Source organism: Drosophila serrata, unplaced genomic scaffold (assembly GCF_035046125.1).
Source record: "Drosophila serrata isolate PLE 108 unplaced genomic scaffold, ASM3504612v1 contig_249, whole genome shotgun sequence".
Taxonomy (NCBI): Eukaryota; Metazoa; Arthropoda; class Insecta; order Diptera; family Drosophilidae; genus Drosophila; species Drosophila serrata.
The window spans coordinates 39,068-55,660 of record NW_028257147.1 but is presented as its reverse complement, the minus strand read 5'-3'; the positions used below and the strand labels follow the sequence as shown (position 1 = coordinate 55,660).

The 16,593-nt window shown below is 41.4% G+C and overlaps 1 protein-coding gene across 1 annotated transcript; it reads right to left on the bottom strand.

Moving 5' to 3' along the window:
- Positions 1-205: 205 nt before the first annotated feature.
- Positions 206-16,549, bottom strand: LOC110187577 (uncharacterized). Its single transcript, XM_020956964.2, has 2 exons — positions 15,334-16,549; positions 206-6,624 (listed from the first exon to the last, which is right to left on the bottom strand). The coding sequence occupies exon 2, from the start codon at positions 6,614-6,616 to the stop codon at positions 1,883-1,885; it is 4,734 nt and encodes a 1,577-aa protein (XP_020812623.2). The 5' UTR covers positions 6,617-6,624; positions 15,334-16,549; the 3' UTR covers positions 206-1,882.
- Positions 16,550-16,593: the final 44 nt, after the last annotated feature.

Here is a 16,593-nt window from a genome sequence, read left to right as displayed (position 1 = left end):
TGGCTCCTTCACTCTATTTTAGGTTTCTGACTAAAATTGTAATGTCCTGGAAGTATTTTTTTAAGTTTTTATTTTAAATCTATATTTTTGAGATTAGTTAATAACCTCCACATAAATAGTCGCATATTACACTCTCCCAGAATATAATCTTTTACTTACTTTAAATTAGTTTTCAAAACCATTAATAAATAAATAAAGTCATCGATTAACATTTACATAAAACATTTATTTTTCATTATTTTTGTTTGTTTTAGTATTTCGTATATCGTTCGTTTTGTTTGGTTTTTTGCTCAAAGACACTCACATTGATATAGTCACAAATCTTAACGCTAAGGGGTACAATGAAAACCTTCTGATATACAAATTGTACAGCTAGAAAATACATACAGATATATCCATTGGGGGTATGTATAGAATGTGAGAGTCGGGTGGGGGTGTGTATGTACATATTGCGCAATAAATATTAATAGTTACTGCTAAACACTAATTACTACATTTAGTGGGCTAGCTCTTGCATTTTGCTGTTCTTTTGTACTAAAATTAAGCGTATTATTTAGATTTTTAACAAATTACAAATAACAAACGAAAGAACGTACATTTAGAGATTTTGCTAGACATTAGATAGTAGTTTCTTGATTCGTGTTCAGTGTATAGATAGTGTATATAGTTTCCTAAAAAGTTGGTCCTTTGGAATGTGTTACGAGAGAGAAAAAAGACATCTAGGTGGTTTCGATTATAAGATTAGATTACATTCAGATTTTAGTAAGACTTAAAAAAAAAACAGCACCCGAAGTCTGTTCCACAGTTGGCATTGCCCTTGGTTTTATATATAAATATGTATTTATATATAAGTTTTATTTTTCATATTCTGCATCTGCGTTTTACACAAGTCCAGCGTTGTGAATTTGTTAAGGTTTCGCCATAACGAATTATATTTTATATGCCATAAAGATCTGCCTGGATCAATTCGGGATGGTCTTTTGCCGCGGAACTCTGGTGCTTTTGGTTGGTATAGGAATAGCGGGGGCTTAAAGCTTAACACTATTGGTAATCCCCCTAAAAAAACCGACGATAACAAATTGCTCTAGGAACCTAACAAAGAAGAATTGCTCTAAACAGAAAACAAAACAAACAAAGTCTTGGGCTTCTAACAGATCGAACACTATATATGTATGGTTTACTTTTTGGTCTAGGCTGCATTTGGTGGCAATATATTTTTATATCTAAAACAAAAATTAAACTACGAAGGCCGAGGCTGACACGCAACTGGAACGTACATATTTATATGTATATATATGTATATGTATAATGCGAAATGTATCTCAAATCTGTGCCTGACCTTTGGCGAAAAGCATTTTAAAATGGCCCAACTCGCTGAGCGACTAAAACGCTGATACATTAGAAGATAACATAAGGTATACACATATCTATATATATACTATATCTCGTTAATTGCACGCGACTCGAACTCCCCGACTTTGCCCCCGAAATTAACCCTCCTCGTCACCTAACGCTGCTTACTCATGCTTAACCCATTCATCGAGATTCGAATTCGCGGATTTCAGATAAACACGACATTTTTCCATGTAAATATTGCACAGATATCTAAAATATACTATATATATATATCTATATATGATACTCTCTCTCTATATCGTTAGTAAAATAAGTATCGTAAAAGTTATTCAAAAGTAATATGATTTCCCTAAAATATTCCACTTCCTAAAACAAATTCAAATATTTAAAAAGCAAAAAAAAGTCTTGAGATTCTGGTAAAAAGTTTAGCTGCTTGTGTGTGTGTGTGTGTGTGTGTGTGCTACTTAAGCCTCACACATCTGATCCTGTCCAGGGACCAGAAATATCTTTGGTAGAAGCTGGTATCCTAGGTGATCCTGCGGCGGCTCCTCCGCTTCTTGCCCGCCCGCTGGCGCTTGTACTTCCGCAGGATGCGATGGACATGGTAGTAGCGACTGATCCGACTCTGGACATACTTTCCATGGAGATACTTGAGCAATTGGCGGCGATCTTGTTGCGGATCGGATTTCTCGTCACGGATTATCTCCTCGTGATGGATCAAAGGCGTATTGGCATCGAACTCGGGCTGTGGTTCCGCCAGCAATTGGATGAGCTGCAAAGTGTTGACCTGCTCGGCCACCTCAGGATTAACCTGAACGAGTTCTTCGTCGGCCTGATTGTCCACCATCTCCTGATCCTCCTCCTGCTCGTGCTCCTCCTCTCCGTTGGCCACCACTCCCAATATATTCTCGTTCATGTCGCACTGCACCACATAGAGATCGCTGCTGGAGTCAAAGATCTCGGCCAGATTGATGAGCAGCACATCCTGACCATTGTGATCCGGCTCCTCGTCGTTCTCCTTGCCCTCGAAATCCTCGGGATCAGAGGCCACACCTATTTGCTGATACATCTCCGCCAGGGCCTCCTCCACGCTCAGCTCTCGGGCAGCAGGATTGCTCACCCTGGGAGATTCCTCGGATGCACTCTCTCTTACGACTACTAACTCTTCTTCTGTCTTTAAGGAACTATTTAAGGCAATCTTACTAAGGTCACTTAGCTTTGGTACGCTGGCAAAGCGGGAACTGGTGGCCAGCTCCTCGCTATCGCTCTCCAGGATCTTCTTTAGTTTGGCAATATCGTGATTGGAGACCCCCTCTTCGTCTCCCTCCTCCGTATTCATCTCGATCTTGATCATCTCAAGGGGAGACTGTTGAGCTGGCTTAGATTCTTCTGGTTTCGTTTGGGATTGGGAGAGTTCCCTTTCCAGGGCGGCCAGCTCATTGAAGTCGCTTTCCGGTGAGCTTGCGGAACTGCTGCTGCTGCTACTGCTGCTGCTGCTGGAGCTACTGCTGGCACTGGAGGCCACCTCTCCTCCTCCTCCTCCTCCTCCATCTCCTCCTGCCTGGTTGCTGGTTGTACTGCTGGTATCATCATCTGAGCTGGAGCTACTACTGGAACTCGAACTCGACGAAGAGGATGAGGATGAGGATGATGAGAGGATTATTTTAATCACCGGTTGGCTTGGCTCCGGAGTGGGCGTAACATTATCCTCCATATTATTCCTCAGCCAGGCCTGGATTTGCTCCTCTTTGTTGGGAACAGCACCTGGTTCTGCTGGAGTTTCTCCTTCAGTGGCAGGCTTTTGCTCCTCCTCCTCCTCCTGCTCCACTCTCAGCTTAATTTTTGGCGACAAATTCGTATTCTCAAAGTCATCGAAGCCCTTGAAGCTTGGCTGTAGCTCCAGGGACTTGATGGTATCCAGGCTCTGCTCCTCAAGATTCAGAACTCCACCAGCCTCTTCCTCAGTCTTGTCTTTGTAGCTGTAGACACTTTTGATGACCGTCTCCCGATCGGTGCCACTCAGCAAACTGCTTCGAAATTCCGAGGAATTCAAGACCGACACACTCAGTCCTTTGAGACTGGGCGGATTGTGTAGCTCCTGGCTGGGTTTGTACTTCTTGATGAGCCTCTTGATCAGCGGCAGGCGGTGCTCTCTATGCCGGCTCAACTGCTTTTTAACCAGCAGATGTCGCAGCTCCCTGGTTCGGCTAGAGGCGGCTCGCTTTCTCAAGAGTTTCAGGGCCTTGAAATAATGACGATACTTAATCTTTGGACTCTCGAACTCCAGGATCTTTAGCATTTTGATGCGATTGCGTCGCTTTTTGGCGAGTAGCTTCTGACTAGCTCTGGCCGATGCTTTCGGGGAAAGGACTTTCACCGGGGGACTTGGTATCACCTCTTCCATTGGCCGTACTTCCTCTTCATCCTTGTTCCCTTGGAGGCTATTCTGCTGCTCAGTGGTTCGTCGCTTTCTCTTGTAGAACTTAAATCGCTTGGGATTCTCTCTGTATTCATCCTCCTCCTGGGGATTTGTCTCCTCCGTTTCACTCTCAGAGCCCTCGATTTTGTGTATAAAGGTCTCATACTGCTTGGCAAAGGTGGATTCATTCGAATTCGAGCTGTTGTTCTGGTCAAAGTCCAGGACCGTCGGCGGAGCAGGTAGTGAGGGTTGGATAACGTTATCAAAGTTCTCAGTGTTGCTGCTGAGAATGGGACTGGGCAGAGGCATTGCTGGTTGTGGTTCTCTGTCAATTAGAGTTGCTGCTTCCGGTTGTCGTAGGATCTCCGCCAGGGCATCGCTATCGTTGACCGGCTGCTCTGTGACACAGGTCTTGAGACGCAACTCATCCAGCTCCTTTTCCACATCGAAGCTGGCAAAGGAATCATCCACACTGGTTGTTGTCTCAGCCGGAATGCCATTCCCATTCGCCTTCTCAATGTCTATGATGATGTCGGGCAAATTCATGCCCTGATGATCCACCACGGCTGTAGCCTGTGGTCCCGTAGGCGGCAGAGATTCGTACATGAAGTTGACTGTCGTGTTGGGCACGGGCGCCACCACAGCAATGGCCGGTAGAGGCTCCATTTCCAGAACCGCACCCGCTTCGTCCTCATCATCCACCTTCCAGGTGGAGAGAAAGTCGCGAATATTGTTGGACTGAGCGTTGGAGGCAGCTACAGCGGCCGCTTTCGAGGAGTCCACACTGTAGTTCAGATTGGCGGCGGCAGTGGCATGGAGATTATAGCCCACATAGCTGTCCACATGGGCATCGAGATTGGTGAGGGGTCCACTTATACCGCCGGTAAGAGGACCTGCTCCACTTCCTCCCTGTCCGAGGTAACAATTCGTTGAGGACGTATTACCAACCAGTGCGGATCTCTTGCGATAATCCGGATAGGGCTGACTTCGTAGGGATTGCTGCGGTGGCATCGTCTGGTTCACATAGCTGTCCAGACTGTTCAGATTGAGATCGTTGTAGTAGCCCCCGCTGCCGGGATCCATGGCCATGCCCATGCCCACTCCGATTCCCATGCCCATTCCCAGACCCAAAGGTGGCACTGGATACCTCTGAGTGCTCATGTTATTCGATGTTGTGGATCCGGGCGGTGCCTGTGGATGGTTATATCCATATCCCAGTTGCGTGGGCGTGGCTTCATAGGGGGCATGACCCACATACATGTCAGTCGGATGCTTGAGCTTCATGGAAGCGGCGGCGGTGGTGCCACCGCCAGGATATTGGCTCTGTCCTTGTGGCACACTTCCTGTCGCCGCATATGATGCCGGTCCCAGCGAACCGTACCCATTGCTCCTGGGGTAATAGCAACCCTGCTGGTTCAAGGCATAACCCTGGGAGCAGCAATTCTGGCGGGGATTTGATGGCGGATTCTCCGCTCCCGACCATAGATTCCTGCCGGCATATGACTGTGTGATCGCTGGTCCTGCATAGGGATTGCTGGCATAGGGCGTGACTCCTCCGCTGCCACCATACTTGTCGTACTTCGTGGAACCGTAGTAAAGGTCAGTGTTGGTGGGTCCGGGGCCAGGTCCTGGATGCGGATGATGATAGGAGCTATTGACCACCGCCGGCGCCTGTGGCAGAGTTCTGCAATTGGGCGCATTATAGTCCACACTCCAGTGACAATTGTTTCCAGTCTTCCGGTACCCAGGTTCGGGACCCAAATCCGCCGGATTGTACATGGGTAGTCCGCCATTTGGGGAATACATGGACATGGGCATCCCGTACTTGTCGTAATATTGAGCCGATGTGGCCCCCGATAGATTACTAGGTACTCCTCCGCTGCCACTGCCTGGCATGGTGCTGCCACCACCAGGTCCTCCTCCAGTTCCCCCATAGGCGACCGCAGGCATGGCCTGGTAACTTCTGCTAGGCTTAATGGCCGCATAGTTCGCCTCCAGTTGGGTAAGCTGCGGCTGCGACTGCTGGGGAAGTGAGTGCATCTGGGTCTGCTTCTGGGTATTGGGATTAAGGGCCAACCCATGGCCATAGGGATTGGGATTGCTAGCCACTTGACTGCTCGTCATCATGGTCGGCTGAGCCGTCGCCTGGGCTGGCATCTTGTACTTGTAGGGATCGTACATGGGATTCGATTGGGACATATAGCCGCCAGATCCAGCTGCTCCTCCGCCGGACAGTGACTGGGCGTAAAAGGGCGTGGCCGTGGCTTGAGGCTTTAGACTTGTACTCCCTCCTCCGCTGCCACCTGAACCAATTGAACTTCCTGCTCCTCCGTATTTTGGCATCGTGCTGGGGGCCAACTTTTCATAACGACTTCCAGTCACTGGATACGTATTCCCCGACAGCTGCTGTCCGGAACTGTAAGCGTTGTACGGTGAACCGCTATAGTTGTAGGCTGGATCCAGGGGCAGGGAGTTGCTATACCCATAGTTTTGATGGTAATAGTGACCCGGACTCGGCTGCTGTTGCTGCTGCTGCTGCTGCTGATGCTGTTGCTGTTGCTGCTGATGCTGATGCTGCTGCTGCCGCTGCTGGGCATCCAGGGAGGTCAGAGCCTCGCTGTAGAAGGGAGCCACAGTGGCTATCGTGGCCATGGGCATCGTGGGGGGTGATGCCTCATAGTGGCCACCGCCGCTGGTGGGCGTGGTTGTGGCGCTGCCATAGCCGCTGCTGCTGCTGCCACTGCTCCCGCTGCTGCTGCTGCTGCCTGGACCGGAACTGGAGCCGGAGGAGCTCAGGCCGGAGCCCAGGGCCATGGCGGCCGTGTCCATGGCCGTTTGCATCTTTAAGGCTGAAATGGGATAGAAAGTGGGAATTATGCATTCAATATAAAGTTATATTTTAAATAACCATTCTTAAGTGCTTAATAGATAAGGCACCAAAAACACATTATAATTTAAATATTCCCCTTTGTCATGTTCGGTGTCACCTTCCCTACATTTGCCAAGGTTGCTTCAACGTTTATCCCGAGCACTTCTTGCGAGGATTTCCCCTTTTGTTCACTTGGCTGCACTCGCAATTGCTAAATGCACCGCCTCCCCGTTTTTCCTTTTCCATTTTCCAGCAATGCACACCCACCCACCCACAGCCACGCGAACAGGAAAAAGCAATTATTCCCAGACATTTAAATGAAAAATGGAAAACCCCCAACGATGGTATGTATGTACATACATATGTACTACAGGTTGAAGCACCCCTGCTACCACCCCGCGACAATTTCGCTTTTGTTGGTCATTAAATGTGGTCTTCAGTGGCACGCAGGTCCTTCATATTCCTGCTGGAAGTGTGTCAGTGGGGTTTTTTTGTGATGTCTAAATGCAGCCAAGGGAATGAGTTGGGAAAAGCACACGCACAGGAAAAAAATAACTAAATGGTGTAGGGTGCTTAAATACTGATTTTTGATAAGAAACGTAAATTAACGTCTTTAAAATCTTTGATATGAGTATAAGACTGTTTTAAATTGATCTGTAAGTGGAATTTATATTAAAAACTCAACACTTTTATTAGAAAAATGAAACATTTTCAAAGCATAAATCATTATTTTCTAAATATAAATTTAATTTAATTATATTTCTTATTTAAAAGTTATTTTTCCCAGTGCCTCTTCGACTTGGACTACAAAATAAAACGCGGGCTTTGGCTTTGTGAAATGGAAATGTGGAATGTTCATGAAATATTAATGATTGACCCCACACAGACACACACTCACTCACTCACTCAACCGAAAGGGATGGACAATGCAAAGAGCAACAATAATAACAACAATAATAACAACAATAATAACAACAATAATAACAACAACAACAGAATGAAGCCCTTTTCCACGCCCCTCAATGTCACCGCCCACAGCAAAGTGGGCCATCATCAGCAGTAGCACTGGGAAAAAAACCAATAATTGTCGCAGATAATTGTCAGAAAGGCAATCTATGGGAGGGAATTCCAACCTCCACATGTGGCTTACCCTTATTACCTGAGAGTCTCGGGAGTGGGATTCATATTTTTGTTTTAGAACATCGAACTGAACAGATCTGCGACGATTGAGAGTCTGAAGAGCAGCTCGGACTTTATAGAGCATTGCCTATTACTTATTCTTGATAATACGAGGTTGACAGATAATAAATATTCATATTGATAAGGATAATCGTTCTTGGAAAGTGACCTCTTAGACCCATCAAGATTAAGACACCCAAGCTCTGATGTGAAGTGGGAACAGAAAGCTATATACCGTGTATAGTAAGTGTTGAATTTATGAAGGTTTACTGGAATTAACAAAAGCGGTTATGCTTCATAAAACGAAATTAGTATTTAACAAAATTTTAAAACTCATTAACAAAAATTATTCTACAACTTTGTTGAGAAAGGTGAATTAAAGTACATATATATGTACATATATCGTAAGTTCGGAGAGTAAATATGCGCAAATATAGAATTATTCAATGGAAGGACTATAAATCTAAGCCTTTTATAATTAAGTGCAAACGAACTTTAAATTAAAGGTGTAATTTTAAAGTACTTAAAATTAAAATAAACATTTGTAACGCATTATAGTTAAGTTTCTTTCCCAGTCATACCCTTTTTCCCTTTGGGGACACGATCACCACGATACCCTGGCGGCAGTTTCATCCACAATCCGTTGACAAGCAGCTGCGATGTCCAGGGACAGGACCAGCCGTAGGGACAACTGCTATCCGCCGGCAGCCACATGGTTTTAATAAGAGAATACTGTTGCTCCTGCTGCTGCGAGCGGAATAAAATTAAAACGCAAGTACACCGAGCACGGCAAGTGACGAACTGGAATTCATTATGATAATAGACTTTCTCGTCCGGAGGCGAATATTATTGATGACCCAAGCGGATGGCCATCGACCATTAGTCCGGCACTCGGTTCCCGAATAATAATCGACGACCTCCTCTCTGGCATCGCAATTCGGGTCGGCTTTTAGCCTAATTGGGCGTGAAGCGGCCATCCGGAATAAATGAGAGATCGCGATTGCTTGGGCCGAATGGAAGCGCTAATCGAAATGGGATCGCAATGCAAATCACGACCTGGAGCTGTCCCCCTCCAAAAGGGAGGCAATGGTAATCGAAGAAGATTGGACCGCCACCCGATATACGCGGTACACTCGATATAATATATATATATATATATATATATATATATATCTAGTAAGACGTAAATGCAAAGTCGGGTTTGTGCGTTGTTGCAATTCAAGCGCATTGCGTATACGCCCAAGGGTACCAAGAGTCCATACCTTAAATCGACGCAATTGCACATTGAGTTTAATAAAATTGCAGAACAATGCAAGCGATGGGTGAGAATTTAATAACTTAGATCCAAGATCTTTAAAGTTTTCCGGAAAATTTAATACAAGAATAAAAAGTTCCAAAATAATTGGAGTGACGCAAAAATACAATTCCCATTTGAAGGTATAAAGAAAATGAATACAACTGCTTAACAAATATTATTGCTTTTAAAAAAACAACTAAAGGGATAACAGGTATGAATATTCTAGGATTCATATCCTTAATAATAGTAAACAATTAAAATAATAATATTATTAAGAGACCAAAACATACTTTCAAAAACTCATAACTAAGCCAAAAATTCGTTAATTTTAATTCGGAAAGCTTTCTTGTGCTAGGTTTTATTAGGTTAACAAATCTGTCTACTCAATTTAACATTTTAAAAAATCAACATTTTTATAAATTTTTGAACAATTTTACGATAACCATTTAACCATAACCATTTAACGATTAACCACTTATCTTTTATTAGAAAAAATTTTCGACAAGACATGACTAGATCGACTTGGCTTTTGTGGCTGATTAAGAATATATATGATTTATGGGGTCAGAAATGACTCTTTCCCAGTTTTACAAGCTTGTGACTGATAATACCCAGCAGGAGTATAAATATAGCAACAAAATTTAAATTTGTAAAAACATCTTAATTAATTACTAATACCTCCCCAAGGGATTTTTTAGCACAGTTTATGTAGATTTATTTATTAAACATTAAATAATTTTTACAAAGCAACTCCCTAAGGGTTTTTACTTCACAGTTTATGGAGATTTATTTATTAAACATTAAACAGTCTTTAAAAAGCAACCAAGCTGTGTAAAAATATTGAAATGTATGTATATATTTTTTTGTTAAGCACTTGTAAAAAACATAAACACATTTAAACAGCATTCTCATCAGATGAAAAATAATGAACTTAAATTAAATTTTTTAGGAGGCATGTCAGGCAATAAAATGCTCACCGAAAATGCCCAGAATTATGCTGCCATATGTTGGCAACTGAAAAACGCGGGCTAACACAGACACGGACACAGACACACACACACCCCTGCACGAACGAGGGCACGCAAACAGTCACACACACAAAGTGAGTGTGTGTGTGTGTGTGATTGCAAGGGGATTCCCCCACGCACACACAATGCCACGACGGCCGCCTTTTGTTTTAATTACGAAACTTCGAGGACTGCAGCTATTTTAACGAGAAGGAGGCGTGACGGACCGCGTGCGACTTTCCAGCAAAAACTTTTTCATCTGTTGAAGCTGCCGCTGCTAAGGAATGCGTCGCAGTGACGCTGACATTGGCAGAGCAGCCAGCAGCGACGCCTGCGCCGACGCAGACGCCAAGAAAGAAAAACTGGCAAGGAAAAACAGGGAGGAAGGACGAAGGACGAAAAAGGGACAGTCAATAAAAAGGCGAGTGTGTAAGCGTCCCTTTAGAATGCCTCTGGGTGTGCGAGAGAGAGTGTGTGTGTGTGTGTCTGTTGTTGTTGTGCTTGGGAAAACAAGTGGTTGCCGTGGTGAGAAGCAAAACGGACACAAAAATAGAGCGAAAGGATTGAGCTGAAAAAAAAGGAAATGCGACTGCATGGCACCCTCTTTTTTAATAATGATTAAAAATGTGCCTCTTTTAAAATATTAACAAAAAATTTATGAATAAATATTAAAGTTGTGCTAAATAAATTAAAGAAGAGAGAAGGCATATTTATTTCCTTGTGAAATTAATAATTGTCATTAAAAGCAAGTGCTTATTAAGCCCTAAGGAATAGAAATCATTAACAAATATGGAAACAAAATTCTAGTAAATAAAAAGATCCCTTGGACTTACACCAGCTAAAATCATGAATTTATAAATTATATAAAACCTTTAAAGAAAATGAAAATGAGGTGGAAAATGGAACTAATACACCTGTTGCTTCAATTACTAGCATTTAGTATCATAAACAAAAATTATGAATATTATTTAGAAGCTGATTTCGTAGATCCCTTAGCCAGTATAGACTTCCACTCTTTAAATATTACAGGGTCTGGGTAGTAGTGCAGCCGCTCCCGTAACATTTGGTAGACATGTGACAGCTCCCACCCTTCTGAGCCTCCTTTGTGTCCTGGCCCAGAGTCCTGAAATGGACGGAAATGAAGCCGCCGCTCATAAGCAAACATGACAGCTCCCATGCTCCCATTAGCGTTAGTTCGAGTTGTTTGCCACTCGGTTTTTGTTATTTCTATTTTTTTCTTCTTTTCTTTCATTATTTTCCCATTTCTCCAGCTTTTCCTTTTGCATTTCCCCAAACGGTTCGATGGCGAAGCGTGACAAATAATAACAACGCGGCTCGGGCAACCGGAATGATTGGAAAACTGCATCGAGAAATGGAGGTGATAGACCCTAGGAAACTTCTCGGGCCCAACGGAGTGAGAGTTGCTTAAATAGGGCTAAACCATCGACCGCAAAAACGAATTAAGTAAATTCAGTAAACAAGCAAATAACAAAAGGGACAACAACAAAATCTGGCTTCGCGGTTAAAGAACTAAATACACAGCAAAAAATGTCTCTATATATGTATAATAAATATTATATTTATCCTACATTATTGTAGAAATTGCTACTCTATAGTAATATAAGAAAGTATTATTATAAAACAATAAAATTCTAAAGAAATTTTATTAAGCGCACTTTTCTTTCTCTCTTTTGTTGGCTTTAAAAGAACATTTTCTGTTCTTCTGTTCTTCTGTTCTTTTATGGAAACTGCTATATTTAATATAATATTTTAACTCTGAGTAAGTTTAACATTAGATTTTAACTATATATAACTATATATGGAGCTTACGATTAGATTTTAACCTTTAAGTTCTTTTAACAAAATGAATTTACAAATGTAATTCCCTTCGCGCTCCCCTTTCTCCCGGTGCCAAGAGAGGGCAGCACAAAAAGGGAATTGAAATAAACAATGAGCAGCGGAATGGCAAAAAGCAAAAGAAAAAAGTGGAAAAAAAGCAACAATAAAATAGGCGACAAACAGCAACAACGGCAATCATAAAGGCAACGCAATCAAATGATAATAAAAAGCAGCGACGATTACGCCGGCTGAGGCGCCGGCCGAGACTGCGACAGTCAGCAGCGTCGGTGGCGGTGTCTTGTGGCTTCATTCCCCCCCCCCCCATTTACTTTGCATATACAATATATACACATACATACATAAATATATAAAAGGTGAAATGCGAAGAAAGACCGGGGCCAGAAGACCGTAGAAGACAGAAGAAGCTATAGCAATTCCCAATTCCACATTCAAATGCAAAACAAATTCAAGAAAAATCGAACAACAGCGAACAGATAGAAGGAAGCGAAAGAAAGAAAGAAAACCTGGTGTCATCGTATAAATACAAAACAAAAAACCACACAGACGAGGTGGCAATGCTAGGAACTATATCAAAAATAATGGATATCTATTTCACTACAGGTTAATTAAGGTGTATTCAAGGTATTCCCATAATTCTCGGACAAACACATATGAAGTGTCAAGCAAACATCCTAATCAAATTATTTGCCTATCTTATCTATTGGGGAAGCTCTAAAACTAAACAAACGGCCGGCATGGTGTTCTGTTTTGACAATGAACTTGCTAATGGATCCTAGAAAAACACAAAAATAAAATGTACTTCAAGCCCATTAACCATTAACCTTTAATGTAAAACAAAACAAAAAAAAGATCAAGTATACGCCTGGTATGTAAGGTTAATAAAGTCTTCCCAACATGGTTAGCTAATGCTAAGGGATTTATTATCCAAAAAAAACTTTATGTAAAATCAAGACTTAGGTTTTGGTAAATTTAGTCTTTTTTCAAAAACAAATACCTTCTGGTTTAAACATCAACCTTTGGTAAGATCAAGTATACGCCTGGTATGCCGAATGGTATGCCTAACAAATGTAAGGAATCGATTAACCACAAAACTCTCTGTAAGAAAAAGACTACTATTATTATATAGAATTTTTTTTAAAAGCAAATACCTTTTTCCTAACAATTAACTTTTGATATAAAACAAAAAAAAAATTAAGTATACGCATGGTATGCCTAACTAAAGCTAAGATTGATTAACCACAAAACTCTTTGTAAATTCAAGACTTAGCTTTGGTATGATATATAATCTTTGTTAAAAACAAATACTTATTGTTTAATGTTTGTGTGCTTATCAAAATTATTTGCCAACCTTACCAGCAATTAGATGAATTCAAAACCAAACAAATGCAAAGTTTATTGTTATTTTATTTATCTAAATGAACGCAGCGATTATTTTGACAAATGTTTTGTTATTATTTTTATTTTGACGCGAAAAAATACAAAGTCGGGAGGTAGATTAATGGTGAAATTAGGCATGGTGTAAGTGGCATTTATGGCTTTCAAAATATTAACGTTCTTATTGCCTTGACACCGTCTGTAGATACATATGTAAATATATGGAACGCTATGTGGCCACGACAAAAATATTGATTGAAAATCAATAGGCTCGACTCGGCCGCTTGTCATTCATTCTCTATGATTGCCCGCCCGGAGGAGAACTCGGAATTCAAATGTTCGCCGCGATCCAACTGCCAACTGCCGGCAAACTCGCTTCAATCGCATATACATACATATGTATGTACATGCTTATGTGGAGTGTACTACATATATGTATATGTACATATGTATATTCATGCACAATCACAGAACTGTACATACATTTGTGTGTCAGTAGTTTTTTGATGTTCGTGCGTGTGGCGATGACAAGCTCGGCTTGATAATTTAAACACGTAGCCCCCTGGACTAGAGTCACCTCCCCCTCTTATGCACCCGCCCCCTCGATACACCGCCTGCCCCCCCTGATACCCCCCTGCACCATCATACATGCCATAACGTATGGAGCAAAACAGACGTAAAAAGCGAAAAGAAAAAAAAACACACACACACACACTAAAATGTCAACACACTTTTATTGTTGTTGATGTAATACCCTGCATGGATAGGGGATTGGGGAGTATATCGACAACCACCCCCGGCATTTTGTTTTTTTTTTCTTTTTTTTTCAAGTTAAAAATAAATGTTAAAAATTATAGGGGTTGCTTCTATTAAAAGCCACTACTTCATTTCAAGTTTGAACTTTGGAAATATACATACATAGTATATGTAGGTTAGAGTTTTATGATGGCAATAAATATTTTCAATAAATAAAATTTACAAGTCTTTTAAATTATTTCTCACTTTTAAAATCATTGATTTTATTAGTAGCAATATATTCGGTATACTTTCAATCCTTTTCTTTAAGTAAATTAAAAAGAAAGAATTGTTTCTTTTTAAAAATTTTTATACCCTTCCAGGGTATAATAATTTTAAAGGAAAAATGGGCATTTCCGACTCTATAAACTATATTCATTATTGATTAGCATCATAAGCCGAACCGATCTATCCATGTCTGCATGAAAATTCGAAATTCAACTAAGGGGAATGTGCAGGCCTAACCCTTTTTAGTGTTCTTTTGCTGTCTGTGTGGCGCTTTTTGGGGCTGTCGCTGTAATCGACTTTGTTGCTGTTTTTGCTGTTGCTTTTGTTGCTATTGCTGTCGCTGCTGCTTGCCGCAAAACAAAAATGCCAAAGAAGAGAATAAAGTAGAGCACCCAAGTCGGCAGCGATGCCGGCAGCGACGCCAGCAGCATAAGCCGCACTCAGCGAAAATGTGGATGGGAAGGGGTGGGGCAGCGTATGCACTGAAGCAGCAAATAAACCACGTATTCATACACACACACACTCACTCGACACACTTACACGGATATTCAAAAACAAAACAGAAAAAAAGGCAGATAATGTGATCTTATTAGGCTTATATAGTGTATATTCTTTTTTTTTATATATAAAAAATATAATTTTTTTATATGTTAACTTTTGTTGGTTAGGTAATTAAAAAAACTTTTTTTTGAATTTTCCGTGAGTAAAAAATGTTTATGGAAATATAGGTTAAATAGATTTAAACAATTTTATACTTATAACAAATTATATAAACTGATGAGAAACATTAGCAACAAAATTTAAAATTTAAAGTGAATAAATCACAAAAATATGCAGGGAAATCTTTTATATATATTGAAGTAAATTTCTATTAAAATTTAAACATTTGAATTTAAAAATCTCACTTGAAAATTATAATAAAATCATAATTTTATGGCTGTGTACGAACCTCAACAGTTTTTCAACATTTTGTTGCTATTTTCGCTGTTTTTGGTGTTGTCGCTGCTGCTGCTACTGTTGCACCCCTCCGATGCTGCCGCAGTCGCAGTCGCTGTTCACGTCGCTGTTGCTGCTCAGTTAAACGTTCTTTTCGCTGCCTCTGTTATTGTTTGTTTTTGTTGTGTATTTTTTTTCTCCTTGTTTCGCTTGATTATTTTGTTGTCTCGTTTTTGTTTTTTTTTTTTATTATTTTTTCTCCCTCAGCTTGTAACTTGCAATATAATTTAATAGTAAGTGATGTGCCATTGGCTGTTGTTGTTTTCTCTTGTTGTAATTCACTTAATATTTGGCTACGCACACACAAACACAAACACACACACACACAGGCTCAGAGATGTACAGGGGACACAGCGAGAAAAGGGGTGGCACTTAATTTCTGAATTTTCAAGGCAACACGCGTCGTATACGCGATATCTGTAAATTATTTGCTTGCACTTTAGCTTGGCTCTCCAGCTGCACTTTTTTCTACACTTTACCATGCATTAATATTATTATTTCCTTTATTATTATTAATATTTGAAATATTTTCCGTTATTTCACAAGCTATTTGCCACAGTTGGAACGTCAGCAAAGACACACATTTTAAACTTTGAAGCCGGCAGCATTGAATTCAGCGCTCTATTTCTTTTTCCCGAACTATCTTTTTCCAGCGACACACTTGTGTACAGGTGGCAAAAACGCGGCAGAGAACAAAAAAATTATACAATGTACTATAGCGAAACGTAGTGGTAGTAAATACAAAAGTTAATAACAACGCAACAACACAACAGAAAAAAACACGCCAGACAGAAACAGAATCGGAACGGAATGCGCCAGCGTACGCTTCTTCCGTGCACGTCCGCTCTCTTCGAAGAAACAGTTGCGATTGAGCGAACGGTAAAAACACACACGGCGTATGAGTGCTAATTGAGCTCAGCACGCGCCAGAGAGGCACAGAGACTGCGAGAGAAAGAGAGCGGGAAAGAGCGAAAGAAAGTGCCTGGCTGTCGTGCAAAAGGGAGATAGTCTCACAGGTGGTTGGAGCGGGTGGGGGGCGGTAGGGTTGCTTGCACTGGCACTAAATGGAAGTGGTATTGATAAACATTGCCCGTGTAAACGTTAAGAACCAACGCAATCGGAGGGGGTGATAATTGAACTCGCCAGCGTTCGTGTGCTATATTTACCGTTAAACTAAAACAGTCGATAGTGAGAAATTCTTTCACAGCTTTCA